At 46.7% G+C, this 17,575-nt stretch overlaps 1 protein-coding gene across 4 annotated transcripts in view; it reads left to right on the top strand.

Moving 5' to 3' along the window:
* arhgap33 (Rho GTPase activating protein 33) overlaps positions 1-17,575 on the top strand; it is a 48,034-nt gene that overhangs the window by 5,787 nt on the left and 24,672 nt on the right. For 2 of the 4 annotated variants that reach the window (XM_042309728.1, XM_042309729.1), the window contains exons 2-7: positions 8,197-8,288; positions 9,401-9,485; positions 15,883-15,969; positions 16,248-16,385; positions 16,743-16,835; positions 17,344-17,466. In XM_042309728.1, the coding sequence (XP_042165662.1) occupies positions 8,197-8,288; positions 9,401-9,485; positions 15,883-15,969; positions 16,248-16,385; positions 16,743-16,835; positions 17,344-17,466 (618 nt within the window). Of the gene's footprint in view, positions 1-3,617; positions 3,687-7,804; positions 7,902-8,196; positions 8,289-9,400; positions 9,486-15,882; positions 15,970-16,247; positions 16,386-16,742; positions 16,836-17,343; positions 17,467-17,575 lie in introns of those variants that run through there. The other 2 variants (XM_042309732.1, XM_042309733.1) reach the window with 2 other exon arrangements.

A 17,575-nucleotide genomic window follows, 5' to 3' on the forward strand; every position in this document is an offset into this window, starting at 1 on the left:
CTTTTTTTTCTTCTTTTTAGTCTTTTCTCTCCCTCTCTTGTGTGTCTCTATTTCACGTGGCTGCAGCTGGGATGAGGGCAGTGTTTGGTGTTTAGTATGCTGCCGGTGGCTCTGTGTCTTTCCTGTCGCGTGGAAGAAAGAGGACGGGGCTCCCAGAGAGGCGCTTATTGGGTAACGGACGGTGGGGGGTGACAGGGGGACTGTCTGTTTCCCAGGGACCCTCTTCTGGAATGTCCATGATAGAGCCCACCGTGCTCCATTCTTACACAGCCTAGACCCTCCCCAGTCTTCCATCTCAGCTAGCCTTCGCTATGGCTTCCCATGCTTACTCGGGGAGATGGGAGAAGATTTGGGGGCGCAGTGTTTGTTGCATTAGCCTGAAGGAGTACAGGGAGGGAGGGACGGGTGAGTGCGGTTCCTTTTTTGGGGTGTCGTTGGGCGTTGGGTGGGATCTATAGGAGGTGAGGGGATGGTGGGGCATGGCTGAATGGGAAGGCCTGTTTTGTTCTGTGAAAGGTCAAAGGGCAGTGGGGGGGGGGCTAACGGAGCTCATACATTAGAAACACACTCCCAGTAAAGTTGTTTTAAGGCTGGGAGACGGAAGAAGCACCCCTCTGGTACACCTCTACAGTGTTCGTGATGGCATACTACATCAATAACCAAGGGGCCTAATGTTGCGTGAAACATGAAAAGTAATCATGTGCAGTCTAGTGTTGTGACTATCTAACTGTACCTCACTAAGTGTGTTTACATGTGCCATTGGGCTGTCAACCTGCTGAATGACTTGACCCCTGGCCTCTCGTGTCTGGATCCAGGCTGATGCTTCTCCCCCATGTCCAGTCCCCAAGCTCCTGTCACCGTAGTAGCCCCTGGATTTGAACAACACAGTCCCTGTCTGTCTCTGTCACCTCCTCCCCCCCACGTGTGCAGTGTGTCCGGCGTGACAGATCAACACTTGTAGCCACGACTGTACTTGCCCTAAACTGGCCCATTCACGTAATTCACGTCACATTAGCCCAGCCGCGACCACTTGCAGATGATGGCAATAACGAAAAGAGCAGATTTGTAATGCCGTTCCTCCTCACCCCACCTCCCCTGAATTCTCCCAAGATCCATCTCCCAACATTACCCACTTATTCAGTCCTCAGAGAAAGAGGGACTGACACTTCTATTACACTGGGTCGCTACGAAAGAGAGGAGGAGGGAGAGAGTGAGCATGAAAGGACACTCTTTGAACCTATTGTTCCCCCTGGAGAAAGAGGGAATGAAGGGTGGAGAAATGTAGGGGATTCTCATTGTCCTCTTTCATACAGAAAGTGAGTGAAATGGAGTGAGAGAAGCAGGGGATGGGGCATGGAGGAGTAGCAGGGAGTTCTAGACAACAAGCAAAACTGTTGGGCAGCTGGGTTACACAAACAGACATTTACCTTTTGAGCTGTAGTATTCTCTGTTGGCAAGCCAGACCCAGCCAACCATTCCAAGCCAACATTGTGCTGTGACCTAAAGAGGACAGACCCAAGACTCCTTGACTGTGAAGACAGCGTCGCTTGGAGTGGGGCGGTTTACTGACCGTGGGAGAAAAGGGACAATAACAAATGGCTCTTCTTCTGCTTGACTGACCCTCTATCCTATTGTCTTATTTTGGGGTCAAGATCCAGGACACCTGCTGAGCCTCAGAGAGTAGAGAGGCAGAGACAAAACAGTCATTGTAATAATAGCCAGCCAGAGATTTAGTTATGAGAGATTTGTCAGGATTGATTTATGCAGAGTGGTTTTGAGCTTGTTTTTCAGTCGTCATATATATATATGTGTGTGTGTGTGTGAGAGAGTGAGACCCACTTCACTCAACACACCTACAGGCATGAGAGAGTTGCTTGCCACTGTCGCTACACCAACGTCTGTGTCAAGTTCAGTCTGTAGAGGAATGAGAGAGAAGCTCACACACCCCTGCACACACACCGTCCAGTTCACCCCACATAGTCGAGCACATTTGAGCCTGCTTAAACCCTCTCAATCGCACAAGCATAGAAGTAGTTGAATCAGACTCTCACGCCATTATTTTTCATTCCCTGTGACACACTCTAGCATGCACATCCACACACACACACACTCTAGCATAGACATCCACACACACTCTTATCCTACTCTGACATCCTGTCCACCTAAATCTTATCCATGCAGTCCTTTTATAAGCTCGAGAAAGCACACAATCTCCCTCTCACGGCCTGACATGCAAAAACACGCTGCGTTACCATAGCGACGCTGCCCACATGACGGAAGATCTCGGCAACTGTTGGTAAGGCTCTGGCTGACTAGAAAGCATGGAGCCTCACTTCCCACATCATAAACACCAACGTCTGCTCTGCACAGACCAACAGGCTGCCCACTGACTAGTCAACATTTTAAGCACACTCGATGCCTGTGACTTAGTAAGGTTAGTAAGGAACAGTCTCACTCTTGTGATTCATAGGGTAGAGTAGTAGGCCTAGCCGAACTCCCTACATTTACGAAGCCTAACCATGTGACTTGGGACTGTTGTAGGAGTTGAATGGCAGAGGCAATAATAGAATGATCATTGGGCAGATTCACTTGCAGAGAATTCCCTCCTACACACACATTCAAATCAATGGCATTGTTTTTGTATGTTTTTTTAGGGGCATTGTTACATAGCAGCAGAATACTCCCCCTCCCAGAGAAAGCTTCACTGATACTCTTTGATACTTTTCTAATGTGCCTTGAACCTCAAGCCCCCCCCCCCCCACACACACACACAGGCAAACACGCAGCATAGGCAAGCCAAATCTTATACACACACACACACACACGACTTAGGCATACTCTAGAAGGAACAAAACTGTCACATTTAACCCATTTCCTCAGCGTGTTGACCCCTGTGTGTGACCCATGTCTGTCTGCTCCTCTCCCACCTCCAACTAACTAGATTAGCCAACTCCACTGAGACAGACAGTGTGACAACACTTCACTCTGCTGTAATACCGGGCAAGTCCAAGCACAATGATGCTGTCCGTGCCGACAACCTCACAGGTTATAACTGTTAGAAATGGTCTACGACTGACTTATCGAAATACCAAGGGTTGTTGTCAACAAAGAATATTCAAAACCAGCATAGGCATTTGAGATCAGTTTCTCTCTATGGGTTAGATGGCACTATTATAGGGGTGGTTCTGTATGGGAATCAAGTGATCTTTTAATTGTGTCAGGGTGGAGAAGGCTTTCAGAGCAGTGGTGTTGATGCATGGCCTTGTTACGTTAGATCAGAGCTGGTTGGTTAAGGTTTGGCTCTTTCTGATGGAGCGTGAACAGTCAGCCAAGTCCTCTCGCTCCAGCTCTCAACACAGGCCACTTCGTGTTACAGCAAAGCTCAATAGAATTGATTTGATTTATTTATTAATGTTTTTATTTTATTTTTTACCCTCAAACAATTAGGCTAAACAAAAGTCTGACCTTCTCTCCAGAATCAACTTTGAACTCAACTTACTCAAATCCCTCAAGGAAGCAGTCTAGAGTGTATTGTCTCTTGTCTACACACATTAAGCCTCTTGTATGAAGGGACGGAAATTAAATGTGCTTCCTTCGTTTTCTTTTTCTGTGTGAAGTGTCGTGACCCCAGTGGGTTGGGAAATGCACCATGTTTATACGCGCTATGAGCAGGACAGTCATGTCTGGTAAGTCTCCGTCTACCCAAACTGTCTGTATGCACCTCTTTATGTCTGTGGGTACGTATTGTGCCTGTCTATGCGTGGTATGGTTGTCTGTCTGCACATGTGTGTAAATATACATACTTGTGCATGCGGTCAACAATTATTACAAGTATTGTCTACCTCTGTATGTCGTCAGCACGATAATGTCTGTGTGTGTGGCTTTACCCAGTGTGGTGTGAGTGATCTGCTATTCTGGGGAGACATTCTATCTATGTTATCTCTGTGGCCTGTACAGTATGCATGCTTGTTTTGTCTTATTCCCCTGTGTCTCCATGGTGGTCATGTCTCTGTGTGGCACTGTTTGCCACAGAACAGTGGGAAATGTTCATTATGGCACATAGTTATGGACCAGAAACTACCCAGCAATGTATGACTTTGTACCAGTGTTGGCGATGATCCTCTGAAAATATTGATTACCAAGCAACCAATTACTTCACACTGGAGGAAGAAAAACTACACTAGAGTTACTTTGAAAAAGTAGTTCACTAGATCCAACTACTTTGTGATAAATTATCATATCAAAATCTGAAATGTCATTGACTACAATTTGTTAAAACAGATCTCTCTGAAGTAAGATAACAGAATGTGCATATTAAACACAAACTGTCTTTCAAATGAGAATTAGGGGAAGAGCTGATGCCAAAAAAGATAGGAAATTCTTGTCTACTTCAGCCATATCTTTTCTATTTGCAAGAAGAGTAGTGTATAGTTCCAGTAGTTAGCTACACCGCTACATGGCAAAAAAAAGTAATTAACTATGTACTAAAACACTACCAAGATTGGAATTTAGTAAACTACATTTTGAAGGTGGTGGTAGTTTCAGTTACTTATTGAACTACATGTAGTTCACTACTCTCCAACACTGGGTAGATGCTGGGTAGAGCTGGTGCTGAACAACTGCAGCCGCGCTTCCCAAACAAGATCAGAGTTCCTGTTTTCCCGGTCCCTAAAGAGAGGCTGGAATACCAGGCATGCATTACATGGACTGTTGTTGGATCAGGGCACAAACATTCAAACTATGAGGTGAGATCTGATGACAGCGGCCTTACTGAGAACCAGGGCTTATCATTTAATGATGTCTAAACTGAGAGGGGGTTTATATAGCATGCTGGATCCTCTAGACTCAACAGAACATGGTTTCTAGGTCAGCCTACTATACAGTTCTTCTCTGTACCACGAAGACTCCCTCCTATTGGTTTTGTCGAAGCATTAAACGTGACACCTTTTTATTGCCCCCTTATGTGGTTTCGCTATGATGTGGAGGTTGTGTTGCCCTGTGTAACTGGCAGTTGTCGCCAGATAGATTAGGAAGGAAACCAAACGTTTATATAAAGCGACCGACCGCCCGTCAGTCTGTCTCCTGCCCCTCACAGAACAGCTGAGAAGCCTGAGCTCTGGCAATGGCCCAGGGTTCAGATCGCTGTGTGTGTTCACACCATGAAATATTCAACAGTCAAGTCTGTGCACACGCACACAGACGTAACCGCCAGGTATGCTAGGTCCACTTACCTGTCCCTCTGAGCAGAATGCACTGAGAAGGGACAGTGATGGCTGGGCGGAGGTAACCATGGGAGACCGATGGTGACAGACAGACGGATGGACAGAGGAGATACATAGCACTGGAGATGGACTACACCAACATCTAAAAAGAACCCCCGCCCCCCTTGAAAGGGGTTCTCAATATGTTCAAGAAGAGGAGGATGCAGAAGGTAGAGAACAGGAGGTGGAGAGAAAGTGGGTTGCTGTGGAATCAATGAGGGGGGTGAGAGTGAATGCCTGCAGGGGTTATTACCCATTAGGATTCTCATGTCTTTGGTTTTGGTCTGAAGAAGACCTGTCTGCGTTGTTGCTGTACAACAATACCTACTAGAGCCTAGTCTCTTAGGATTAACTCCTGCTATTGTCCCTGAAGGCTGTGTGTGGATACTGCCCTGCTCTGACCGCCTGCCTGTGTCTCTGACCGTCTAGCTAACTGTTGTTTGGAAGCGTTGGCTTCCATGGCAGATCCAGTTTCAGGTGTCTATTGTGCCATACCGGCTGCCCGTGAAACTCTAGCCTGGTGTAGAGTGAAGAGGGGTGTGGAGTTACTGGAAGAGCAACGACATGACGTGGTCCTCTACGTGGTCCGCTAATGACCTTTAGCATCCATTAATGTACCAGTCGCGTGGTGAACTAAGGTTTTACAATGTTGGAGATGGAATGAATGCATGTTGCAGACAGTCAGTGCAGACTGGATACAGGCCAGGGTTCTTGTCTATAAATACCTTATCCCCTGCTTTGTAATGATGGACTCTCAGCTCGTTGAGTTTCTCTGCTGTCGCCACGTTGTCAGAGGGATGGAGTCGAGGCTAAGGGGCCGGCCTGTACTGAGGGCTGAACAGACACATCTTGGTGTGTGATACGCTCAATGCTGAAGTGATGCAGCGCTTATGTATTCTGATTAAGCCTAGCTGTGCCCAGTTTAGCCCCAGTGCTTTCAGCCTCTATGGGCCCCGCTGAGTGCGTACACACACACACACACACACACACACACCAGGTGGAGGCAGGTTTGTCCAGGCTTACTGTTAACAGTCAATTTACCACAGCAAGCCTATGCCAGGTGCCCGCTCTCCCACTCACTCACCCAGGAACAGTGAGGGTGTCAGTTGTCCCTAAGCGATTGACCAGGACCAGTTTGTGTGGGTAAGGTCAGTCCCGGGAGGAGTAGTACTGATCCTAGGCCAATACTCTGAGGAGTAATGTTTTTCCCTGGAGCTGCAGTACTCTATCCAGCTCCGCATCCTCTGCTTCTGCTGAGGAATAACCTGTGAACAGGCGCGCTGTCCCCAATCACAAGTGATTCACAACTGGGAAGGTTTTAAAAGCCCAGGTGTTTTCATTGCTGTATCCTTTAAAGGTGTTGCAGGAGCCCATGACAGGCCGAGTAGTGGAGAATCTGATCTTCAACTTGGCTTGCACCCTTCCAAACTGTATCCAGTCTGCTATTGTCACAGTTGCTGTTGGCATGTGAGAGTGAGACATTGTAAGATAGGCCAACTCTCTGAGGAAGCGGTAGATTCTCTTACACTTGTTCAAGTAGAGGCCTTTAGCATCTGAACATGGGGTTTTGATATTTGATCCCATTTGAGTATTTGAAGGAGATTCGGGAGTCACTCATCCACATACTTTTAGCCTAATTCCCATCTCATCCTCCTTCCATCTGGGCAAAACCATTTCTCACTGTCTATGTTGTGAATGGAGATGGTTGTCACCAATTCATCTCATGGGGGTTACAACCCTGCCTATTTTACTTATTTATTTTTATTTAACTAGGCAAGTCAGTTAATAACAAATTCTTATTTACAATGACAGCCTACCAGGGAACAGTGGGTTAACTGCCTTGTTCAGGGGCAGAATGACAGATTTTTACCTTGTCAGCTCGGGGATTCCATCCAGCAACCTTTTGGTTACAATGCTCTAACCACTAGGCTACCTGCTGCCTCTTAGTCTATTTGGGACATATTTCCCTGACAACAGACAAATTACTTCAGTTAGCCTCTACCAAAGCCTTATGGGTGTAATATACACTGGTCATGTGTGAAAAATGGCTTTTTTACGTACACACACACAGTGAGTGATTGATGTTCGTTCCCTCTGGTGGTTGACAGCTCATCATTGCTGCTACCTGTTTGTGTAGGAGTGGGTGTGTTGTGTGTTGGTTTGCATTCATCAGCTGGATAATATGGAAAGGAGATGGATATTGATATTGAGAGAGGGAGAGCAAGAGCGGTAGGAATGAAAAGAGGGACAAATATTTGTCTTTCGTTCATTTGTGATGACGATTACATGGCTGTATGCTGGTTTTAGAGATGAGTGAAGGCAGACATAAAGCCAGAGGGAGAGGAGGGGTGTGTGTCTGGCTTGCCGTAGGGCCTGTGAAGGTGTGAATCGTGTGATGGTTAGAGCTGTGTTTCCACCAGCTGTTGAGTCAGTATGAGTCAGTGCGCATTCAGCTCCGCTGTGTGACGGCTGCTGCATCGTCATGCAGATCCTGACAGGAAGGACTGGATACGCGCAGGGACAGGGATTTACTAACTAACAGCTTATATATGCTACAGCATGTGAAGTAGAATCAAACACAGCTACCACTACTACAGTTTACTCTGTCCTCTGCAGTGGTGTTAGTTGTGCTGTGTTTGTGTAAGTATCTTCTGCATGTTCTGTACTGTAGTCAGGAGTGACATCATGGGGCTGAGGAAGTTGCTTTGACCAAGTCAAATCACTGTCAAGAAGGAAGAGATTTTGTAGATGGTGTAGCCTATAAACCATAATTTGACCATAGTAGATATCTAGATATCTCCTGGTTGATGTCCCCCCGATCTCCCTTTGAGGTACAGTCTTGACCAGCACCCCTGGAGACAGACAGACACCATGTAACGTGGCCTGTTGACTGTTGTTTTACTAACTATCTTTTTCCTCTTTCTCCCTCCCGAAGGCTTGGAGCACCGATAATCTGGACACTTCCGGGGAGCCCACTACCCGCTCTGTGGGCACCACTGCCAACTTGAAGGGGAAGATGAGCAAGAGGTGATACTGCCACTTAGACTGGCACACTGCCCTCCGGGTCTTAATCGTTTCACTGAGGGTGGATTGGAACAGTTAAAGATCATTTTAAAGAGGGTGGAACAAGTACACTGCTGACCTGCACACGGGAAATGTGACTGCAGTGTAGTTACAGGACGCAGAAGTGGTGTGAAATGTGAACCATTAGGCACCGATGGAACTTTGGTGCCAGACAAGGGATGCCAAGCATAGACTGAGAGGAAGGGTGTATATTATATATATTGTAGTATTTCAGGTTCACTATACTTTGTAGCTGTGCTCTGTGATGAATGCCCTTGTATGGACATCCCTGTCAGGTATTAAACCACTTCTGTGGAGACACGGGTCGGAGAGAAGTTTATACACAAACACATACAGGGAACCTCAGAACTTCCCTTACAGACCACGCAGTGCTGTGAAACAGGACGTTCCCCAGTTTCATTTCCCCCTGGCTGTGGTGAGATTGTGGTAGTTGATAGTGGGAGGTTGATGTGATGTGAAGCTTAGAGGAGTGAGTGGTGTCACTGATAAAGTCTGGCCCTGGTCACCGCAGGTTGGCATGAAACCTAACCTTAACCACACCGCTAAACCTAATGCCTAACCTTAAATTTAAGACCAAAAGCACATTTTTGTTTTCATACATTTTTACAATATAGCCAAATTTGACTTTGCAGCTGGCCCATCTAGCAGAAGTCGCTCACTTTTGTCTGCAGGGCAAGATTCATGACAAACATCGAGCTGCAAAAATCACCATGCCATGTAACTGCCACAGTCAGTGTGTGCATTTGAGAGTAGGGACATGCAAAGCAGTCTGCCCAGGGTGGTTTCTGTTCACACGAGAACCACTGTCACTGTCAAGCTCTCATAGCTATAGCTTTGTTTGTCCTGGAGCTTCTCCTAACCTAACTGTAGGTCTACTAATTCACCCAAACATAGACAGACTGTATACAGGGCTTCTACTGCTGCACTAACGTTAGAACAGTGTTGGTCTGCTGCTGTTCAAGACAAATATATTCTCTGTATTGTGACTCTCACTCTGTGACTGTATACTACTGTTATTTAATCTAATCTGACTGCTGTGTGTGTTTCTATCTCAGGCTGTCTGTTGTGAAAGGTCACTTCCCTAAGCTCGTTGACTGTGCCCACTTCCACTATGACAATGTGGAGTTTGGCTCCATCGAGGTAGGTTTCGACGCAATCAATCAATCAAATGTATTTATAAAGCCCTTCTTACATCAGCTGATGTCACAAAGTGCTGTACAGAAACCCAGCCTAAAACCCCAAACGGCAAGTAATACAGGTGAAGAAGCACGGTGGCTAGGAAAAACTCCCGAGAAAGGCCAGAACCTAGGAAGAAACCTAGAGAAGAACCAGGCTATGAGGGGTGGTCAGTCCTCTTCTGGCTGTGCCGGGTGGAGATTATAACAGAACATGGCCAAGATGTTCAAATGTTCATAGATGACCAGCAGGGTCAAATAATAATAATCACAGTGGTTATCGAGAGTGCAACAGGTCAGCACCTCAGGAGATTAATGTCAGTTGGCTTTTCATAGGCGATCATTCAGAGTATCTCTTCTGCTCCTGCTGTCTCTAGAGAGTTGAAAACAGCAGGTCTGGGACAGGTAACTAGACTGGACACAAGACTGTGCGTGCGGGCTAAAATGCCCATTTTAGAAATGTAAACTACAAAGATGTCCTGCTTGGCTGACTGTAAATTAAGTGTGTTTTAACTATGTCTATTACTAACGTCATAGGTCCTCATGGATGTTCCAGTGGCCTGCATTAGAATCCCAGCCTCATGTTGTAATGTTACTGTAGTGACGACAACCCCAGCCTCATGCTGTAATGTTACTGTAGTGACGACAACCCCAGCCTCATGCTGTAATGTTACTGTAGTGACGACAACCCCAGCATCATGCTGTAATGTTACTGTAGTGACGACAACCCCAGCCTCATGCTGTAATGTTACTGTAGTGACGACAACCCCAGCATCATGCTGTAATGTTACTGTAGTGACGACAACCCCAGCCTCATGCTGTAATGTTACTGTAGTGAAGACAACCCCAGCCTCATGCTGTAATGTTACTGTAGTGAAGACAACCCCAGCCTCATGTTGTAATGTTACTGTAGTGAAGACAACCCCAGTCTCATGTTGTAATGTTACTGTAGTGTTGACAGCCTCATGTTGTAATGTTACTGTAGTGTTGACAGCCTCATGTTGTAATGTTACTGTAGTGACGACAGCCTCATGCTGTAATGTTATTGTAGTGACGACAACCCCAGCCTCATGTTGTAATGTTACTGTAGTGACGACAACCCCAGCCTCATGCTGTAATGTTACTGTAGTGACGACAACCCCAGCCTCATGTTGTAATGTTACTGTAGTGACGACAACCCCAGCCTCATGCTGTAATGTTACTGTAGTGACGACAACCCCAGCTCATGCTGTAATGTTACTGTAGTGACGACAACCCCAGCCTCATGTTGTAATGTTACTGTAGTGACGACAACCCCAGCCTCATGCTGTAATGTTACTGTAGTGACGACAACCCCAGCCTCATGCTGTAATGTTACTGTAGTGACGACAACCCCAGCATCATGCTGTAATGTTACTGTAGTGACGACAACCCCAGCCTCATGCTGTAATGTTACTGTAGTGACGACAACCCCAGCATCATGCTGTAATGTTACTGTAGTGACGACAACCCCAGCATCATGCTGTAATGTTACTGTAGTGAAGACAACCCCAGCCTCATGCTGTAATGTTACTGTAGTGAAGACAACCCCAGCCTCATGTTGTAATGTTACTGTAGTGAAGACAACCCCAGTCTCATGTTGTAATGTTACTGTAGTGTTGACAGCCTCATGTTGTAATGTTACCAGCCTCATGTTGTAATGTTACTGTAGTGACGACAGCCTCATGCTGTAATGTTATTGTAGTGACGACAACCCCAGCCTCATGTTGTAATGTTACTGTAGTGACAAACCCCAGCCTCATGCTGTAATGTTACTGTAGTGACGACAACCCCAGCCTCATGTTGTAATGTTACTGTAGTGACGACAACCCCAGCCTCATGCTGTAATGTTACTGTAGTGACGACAACCCCAGCCTCATGTTGTAATGTTACTGTAGTGACGACAACCCCAGCCTCATGTTGTAATGTTACTGTAGTGACGACAACCCCAGCCTCATGCTGTAATGTTACTGTAGTGACGACAACCCCAGCATCATGCTGTAATGTTACTGTAGTGACGACAATCCCAGCCTCATGTTGTAATGTTACTGTAGTGACGACAACCCCAGCCTCATGCTGTAATGTTATTGTAGTGACGACAACCCCAGCCTCATGCTGTAATGTTACTGTAGTGACGACAACCCCAGCCTCATGTTGTAATGTTACTGTAGTGACGACAACCCCAGCCTCATGCTGTAATGTTACTGTAGTGACGACAACCCCAGCCTCATGCTGTAATGTTACTGTAGTGACGACAACCCCAGCCTCATGCTGTAATGTTACTGTAGTGACGACAACCCCAGCCTCATGCTGTAATGTTACTGTAGTGACGACAACCCCAGCCTCATGCTGTAATGTTACTGTAGTGACGACAACCCCAGCCTCATGCTGTAATGTTACTGTAGTGACGACAACCCCAGCCTCATGCTGTAATGTTACTGTAGTGACGACAACCCCAGCCTCATGCTGTAATGTTACTGTAGTGACGACAACCCCAGCCTCATGCTGTAATGTTACTGTAGTGACGACAACCCCAGCCTCATGTTGTAATGTTACTGTAGTGACGACAACCCCAGCCTCATGCTGTAATGTTACTGTAGTGACGACAACCCCAGCCTCATGTTGTAATGTTACTGTAGTGACGACAACCCCAGCCTCATGCTGTAATGTTACTGTAGTGACGACAACCCCAGCCTCATGCTGTAATGTTACTGTAGTGACGACAACCCCAGCCTCATGTTGTAATGTTACTGTAGTGACGACAACCCCAGCCTCATGCTGTAATGTTACTGTAGTGACGACAACCCCAGCATCATGCTGTAATGTTACTGTAGTGACGAAATCCCAGCCTCATGTTGTAATGTTACTGTAGTGACGCAACCCCAGCCTCATGCTGTAATGTTATTGTAGTGACGACAACCCCAGCCTCATGCTGTAATGTTACTGTAGTGACGACAACCCCAGCCTCATGTTGTAATGTTACTGTAGTGACGACAACCCCAGCCTCATGCTGTAATGTTACTGTAGTGACGACAACCCCAGCCTCATGCTGTAATGTTACTGTAGTGAAAACCCCAGCCTCATGCTGTAATGTTACTGTAGTGACGACAACCCCAGCCTCATGCTGTAATGTTACTGTAGTGACGACAACCCCAGCCTCATGCTGTAATGTTACTGTAGTGACGACAACCCCAGCCTCATGCTGTAATGTTACTGTAGTGACGACAACCCCAGCCTCATGCTGTAATGTTACTGTAGTGACGACAACCCCAGCATCATGCTGTAATGTTACTGTAGTGACGATGAACCCCAGCCTCATGTTGTAATGTTACTGTAGTGACGACAACCCCAGCCTCATGCTGTAATGTTACTGTAGTGACGACAACCCCAGCCTCATGCTGTAATGTTACTGTAGTGACGACAACCCCAGCATCATGCTGTAATGTTACTGTAGTGACGACAACCCCAGCATCATGCTGTAATGTTACTGTAGTGACGAAACCCCAGCATCATGCTGTAATGTTACTGTAGTGACGACAACTCCAGCATCATGCTGTAATGTTACTGTAGTGACGAAACCCCAGCGTCATGTTGTAATGTTACTGTAGTGACGACAACCCCAGCCTCATGCTGTAATGTTATTGTAGTGACGACAACCCCAGCCTCATGCTGTAATGTTACTGTAGTGACGACAACCCCAGCATCATGTTGTAATGTTACTGTAGTGACGACAACCCCAGCCTCATGTTGTAATGTTACTGTAGTAATTATCACATGTGAACAGGACTGACAGACTCTCCTAATGACCTCACAATACAGGTCTCACTGTGGGTTACGCTGTGTGTTACTGCATGTCTGTACTGTGTGTGTGTGTGTGTGTGTGTGTGTGTGACTGCATGTCTGCACTGTGGGTGTTTCAGTCTGAATGCGTCAGGACTGTGGGCTTGATGTGGAAGGGGGTGGGCACAGTGGCGAGATGAGAGCAGCAACATCTCCAGGGCTGAGGCTGGCTCTTTGTGCATGACCTACACACTCTCTCACTCGCACGCTCGCACGCACACACTCACTACTGGGCACACAACCACAACTGGACTCACAAATACAAACACAGTCAGATTTTCTGTCCATGGGCATCGGAGTGGAAGAGCAGCAGTACTCTCCCTTTTCTCTGACATTCACACTGAGCACATTCTCATACCTCTCTATATACTGTTCATTGTAATGTAGTTGGTTAATTCATATTCACACTCTTATGTTCATAAACTTGTCGTTTACTTATACAAGCACACACCGTGTACAATTCCTCCCCCCCCTAAAAGAAAATCTAAATGCACACACTGTTAAACATATGCTACTTCAACAGAAATCATATAACATCATCCTATAACAAGGATTTTGTAACTTTAATGCCATTTTAAACACAGTCATGATGATTAACTCCATACACCTGATGTCGTGAGTGACATCATCACCTCCATGTCTCTCCCCACCCAGCACAGCTGTTAGTGCTCTCTTTCTCTGTGTGTGTGTTGAGCAGAGGGAGCACTGCTCATTAGTGTCTGAAGCCCCTGAAGAAAAGATCTCACTGTCCTTGCTCTCTGAGTCAGAAACAAACACACGTCAAAACCCTCTCTATTCTATTCTTCCTCTCTTTCTTGCATTTGCTTTATTTTTTAAGTCTCTGGCTACTTTCTCTTTACCTCTCCTTCTCTTCCTACCTCCCTCCTCTTAGTCTCTCCTCTTTATCCCTTGCCCCTCTTTCCACCTCTCTCCACTGTCTCTCCTCTTTATCCCTCTCCTCCTCTTTCTACCTCTCCACTGTCTCTCCTCTTTATCCCTCTCCTCCTCTTTCTACCTCTCCACTGTCTCTCCTCTTTATCCCTCTCTCCACTGTCTCTCATCTTTATCCTTCTCCTCCTCTTTATCCCTCTCTCCACTGTCTCTCCTCTTTATCCCTCTCTCCACTGTCTCTCCTCTTTATCCCTCTCTCCGCTGTCTCTCCTCTTTATCCCTCTCCTCCTCTTTATCCCTCTCCTCCTCTTTATCCCTCTCCTTCTCTTTATCCCTCTCCTCCTCTTTATCCCTCTCTCCGCTGTCTCTCCTCTTTATCCCTCTCTCCACTGTCTCTCCTCTTTATCCCTCTCCCTCCTCTTTTATCCCTCTCCTCCTCTTTATCCCTCTCCTCTGATCCCTCCCTCCACTGTCTCTCTTTATCCCTCTCTCCACTGTCTCACCTCTTTATCCCTCTCTCCGCTGTCTCTCCTCTTTATCCCTCTCTCCGCTGTCTCTCCTCTTTATCCCTCTCCTCCTCTTTCTACCTCTCTCCACTAAGTCTCTCTCCTCTTTATCCCTCTACCTCTCTCCACTGAGTCTCTCCTCTTTATCCCTCTCCTCCTCTTTATCCCTCTCTCCACTGTCTCTCTCCTTTATCCCTCTCTCCACTGAGTCTCTCTCCTTTATCCCTCTCTCCACTGTCTCTCTCCTTTATCCCTCTCTCCACTGAGTCTCTCTCCTTTATCCCTCTCTCCACTGAGTCTCTCTCCTTTATCCCTCTCTCCACTGAGTCTCTCTCCTTTATCCCTCTCTCCACTGAGTCTCTCTCCTTTATCCCTCTCTCCACTGTCTCTCTCCTTTATCCCTCTCTCCACTGAGTCTCTCTCCTTTATCCCTCTGTGTATCCCTCTCTGAGGCGTTAGTCATAGTGGATGTGATGTGAAGGTCCGAGGTCCACAACACTGCCTGTCTCAATTCAGATTAAAGTATCTTCTCTTTTAATCTGCCTGGAGCCTCAACACCGCCCTCACTTCTTCCTCCTCTTCCCCAAAAAAGAGAGAAGACAAAAAAACACACCGTTTTCCTTTTGTGCTTGTTTGTAGAAGCCCATTTTGTTTGTTAATCCGGGCCACCAGAACCCCATGGGTGTCCTACGGCTCCACCCGAGGCTTTCTATTAGCTACACAAGGCTCTGATGTCACTAGTTTAGCAGGCGTATCTTTTCACAGCTTTCTCTGCATTGTTAAGTCCATTAAACGTTAATACTGTTTGTTGGCTGAGATGTTGTCGGCCATTTTGAAAGATCTCCTCTGATTTAGTTGGCTGCTTTATTAGAAGATGCAGAATTTGGGCGTCTAGGAGTGAGGTTGTGTAAAAGGTACCAGGCAAGGATTGCCATTTCCCTGGATATAATGAATCCTGATCGTGTGTGTAGGTATAGGAGGGTGCTTTGTAGTATCCTTGTATGTGTGTTTGCTTATTCTGTGTGCAGTAGGCTGTATGTTTTGTATAGTTACATATAGTTGTTCCTCTGACCCATGCTTGAGTATGTGTGTGTTTCTGTTCCTCAGTTGCAGTTTGCGAACGAGCAGAGCGATGCCAGCTGGATCTCGGGCTCTGCCAAAGACCTGGTTTTCCTGGTGCAGGTGTCCTGCCAGGTGAGTGGTCACGGCCACATAACCTCACCAAACACGTGCACACACACTCACACATCTCCTTGCCAGGGCTATATCTAACCCAGACACATTCACACCAACACGTACACTTTGACAGAATGGGAATATATTTCCCCCTCTCTCTTCCTCTCTCCTCCTGTCTGACTTATCCCCCCCCTTCCTTGCTCTCCTCCTCACATGAATATTTCTGTCCCCTCTTCTTTCCCTCTCGCTGTCTCGCGTGCTCTCTCTCTCTCTCTCTGTCTGTCTGTGTGATGTAGGCTAAGACATGGATGGTTCGGCGCACCTATGAGGAGTTCCGTACTCTGGACGCTCACCTTCACCAGTGTATCTACGACCGGCGTTACTCCCAGCTGCTGCCCCTGCCACCCCTCAGCGAGATCGGGGACAGGGTAGAGGTGAGTGGGGACTGTGGGAGAGCTTATTTGTTGAGGGGGTTATGTAGCATTCTGGCTAAATTAGCTGTAGAATGTTTTTCTGTACTGTATGGAGGTCAATGGTACCGCTGTAGGTTAGCATGAAGACCTCTGAGAATGACATACATCACCTCGAATGACATCGAGGTGATGTATTCATGGTTGTCTGTGACCTGTCTGTCTCTGTACACATTTGTTCTCTGATTCTAGCAGGTGTTGATATTTGGGTCACCTGTCTTCATTTATGGTATCTGGGAGTAGATGTATGTAAATGGCTGTCGGCTCCTACAGTAGCTGTGTGTTAAAAGTCCTGTGTCAGTTGTTTTTGTTGTTTATCAGATCTTCACCCCGCTGCTGTCGGAGTACCTGAGCCGCCTCTCCATGATCGTGGACAACAAGCTCAACTGTGGGCCTGTGCTCACCTGGATGGAGGTGAGACTATTAAAAGTATCTTTAGAAAACATAAGAGCGTGGCCTGTGTGGTCCAGTGGTTACAGCCGCTGACCCCGGCTCACATATATGCCAGAGTCGGCATGGGTTCGAATCTGGCCCACTGCCTTTTGTTTCTCCCTCCCCCATTTTTCACACAGTAGTACGATCTCTTCAATAAAGATAAAAAATAAAACATAGTGGTACTGCTTTTTACATTTTTTTTTGAAAGAGTGGGGCTGCCCCTCCCCCAAAGACGTTGAAAGAAAGAGTGAAGGTGAGAATAAGCTGTAAAAACACGGAACATAAGAAATTGGCCAGAGAAAGAAGACGATTGTTGGGGAAGACCAAAGAAGAGTGGGAGAGAGAAAGACAGCTAGAGAGACAGGCTTTGTCTTACCACCTGTGCATTAGCCCTACTACTATAATTAAGGGATATTGAGAGAATGGTGTAATTATTTGCCTGTCTATTCCTTAAACAACAGAGGTTTGTGTTTGCTGTTCCTCCCAGATTGACAACCGTGGGAATCGGTTCCTCCTGAAAGAGGAAGCTTCGCTCAACGTTCCCGCCATCGCCGCTGCTCATGTCATTAAGCGCTACACGGCGCAGGCCAGCGACGAGATCTCCATTGAGGTATGGAGCTGCTGCAGGGATACACAGAACCAAATGAGATTTATATTAGTGGCAGTCATAGTTTTCAGATTTCTATGTCACCTCTGTCTGGGCCTTAGTCTCTCTGTTT

The sequence above is a fragment of the Oncorhynchus tshawytscha genome, linkage group LG03 (genome assembly GCF_018296145.1).
Source record: "Oncorhynchus tshawytscha isolate Ot180627B linkage group LG03, Otsh_v2.0, whole genome shotgun sequence".
In the NCBI taxonomy this organism is placed as follows: domain Eukaryota; kingdom Metazoa; phylum Chordata; class Actinopteri; order Salmoniformes; family Salmonidae; genus Oncorhynchus; species Oncorhynchus tshawytscha.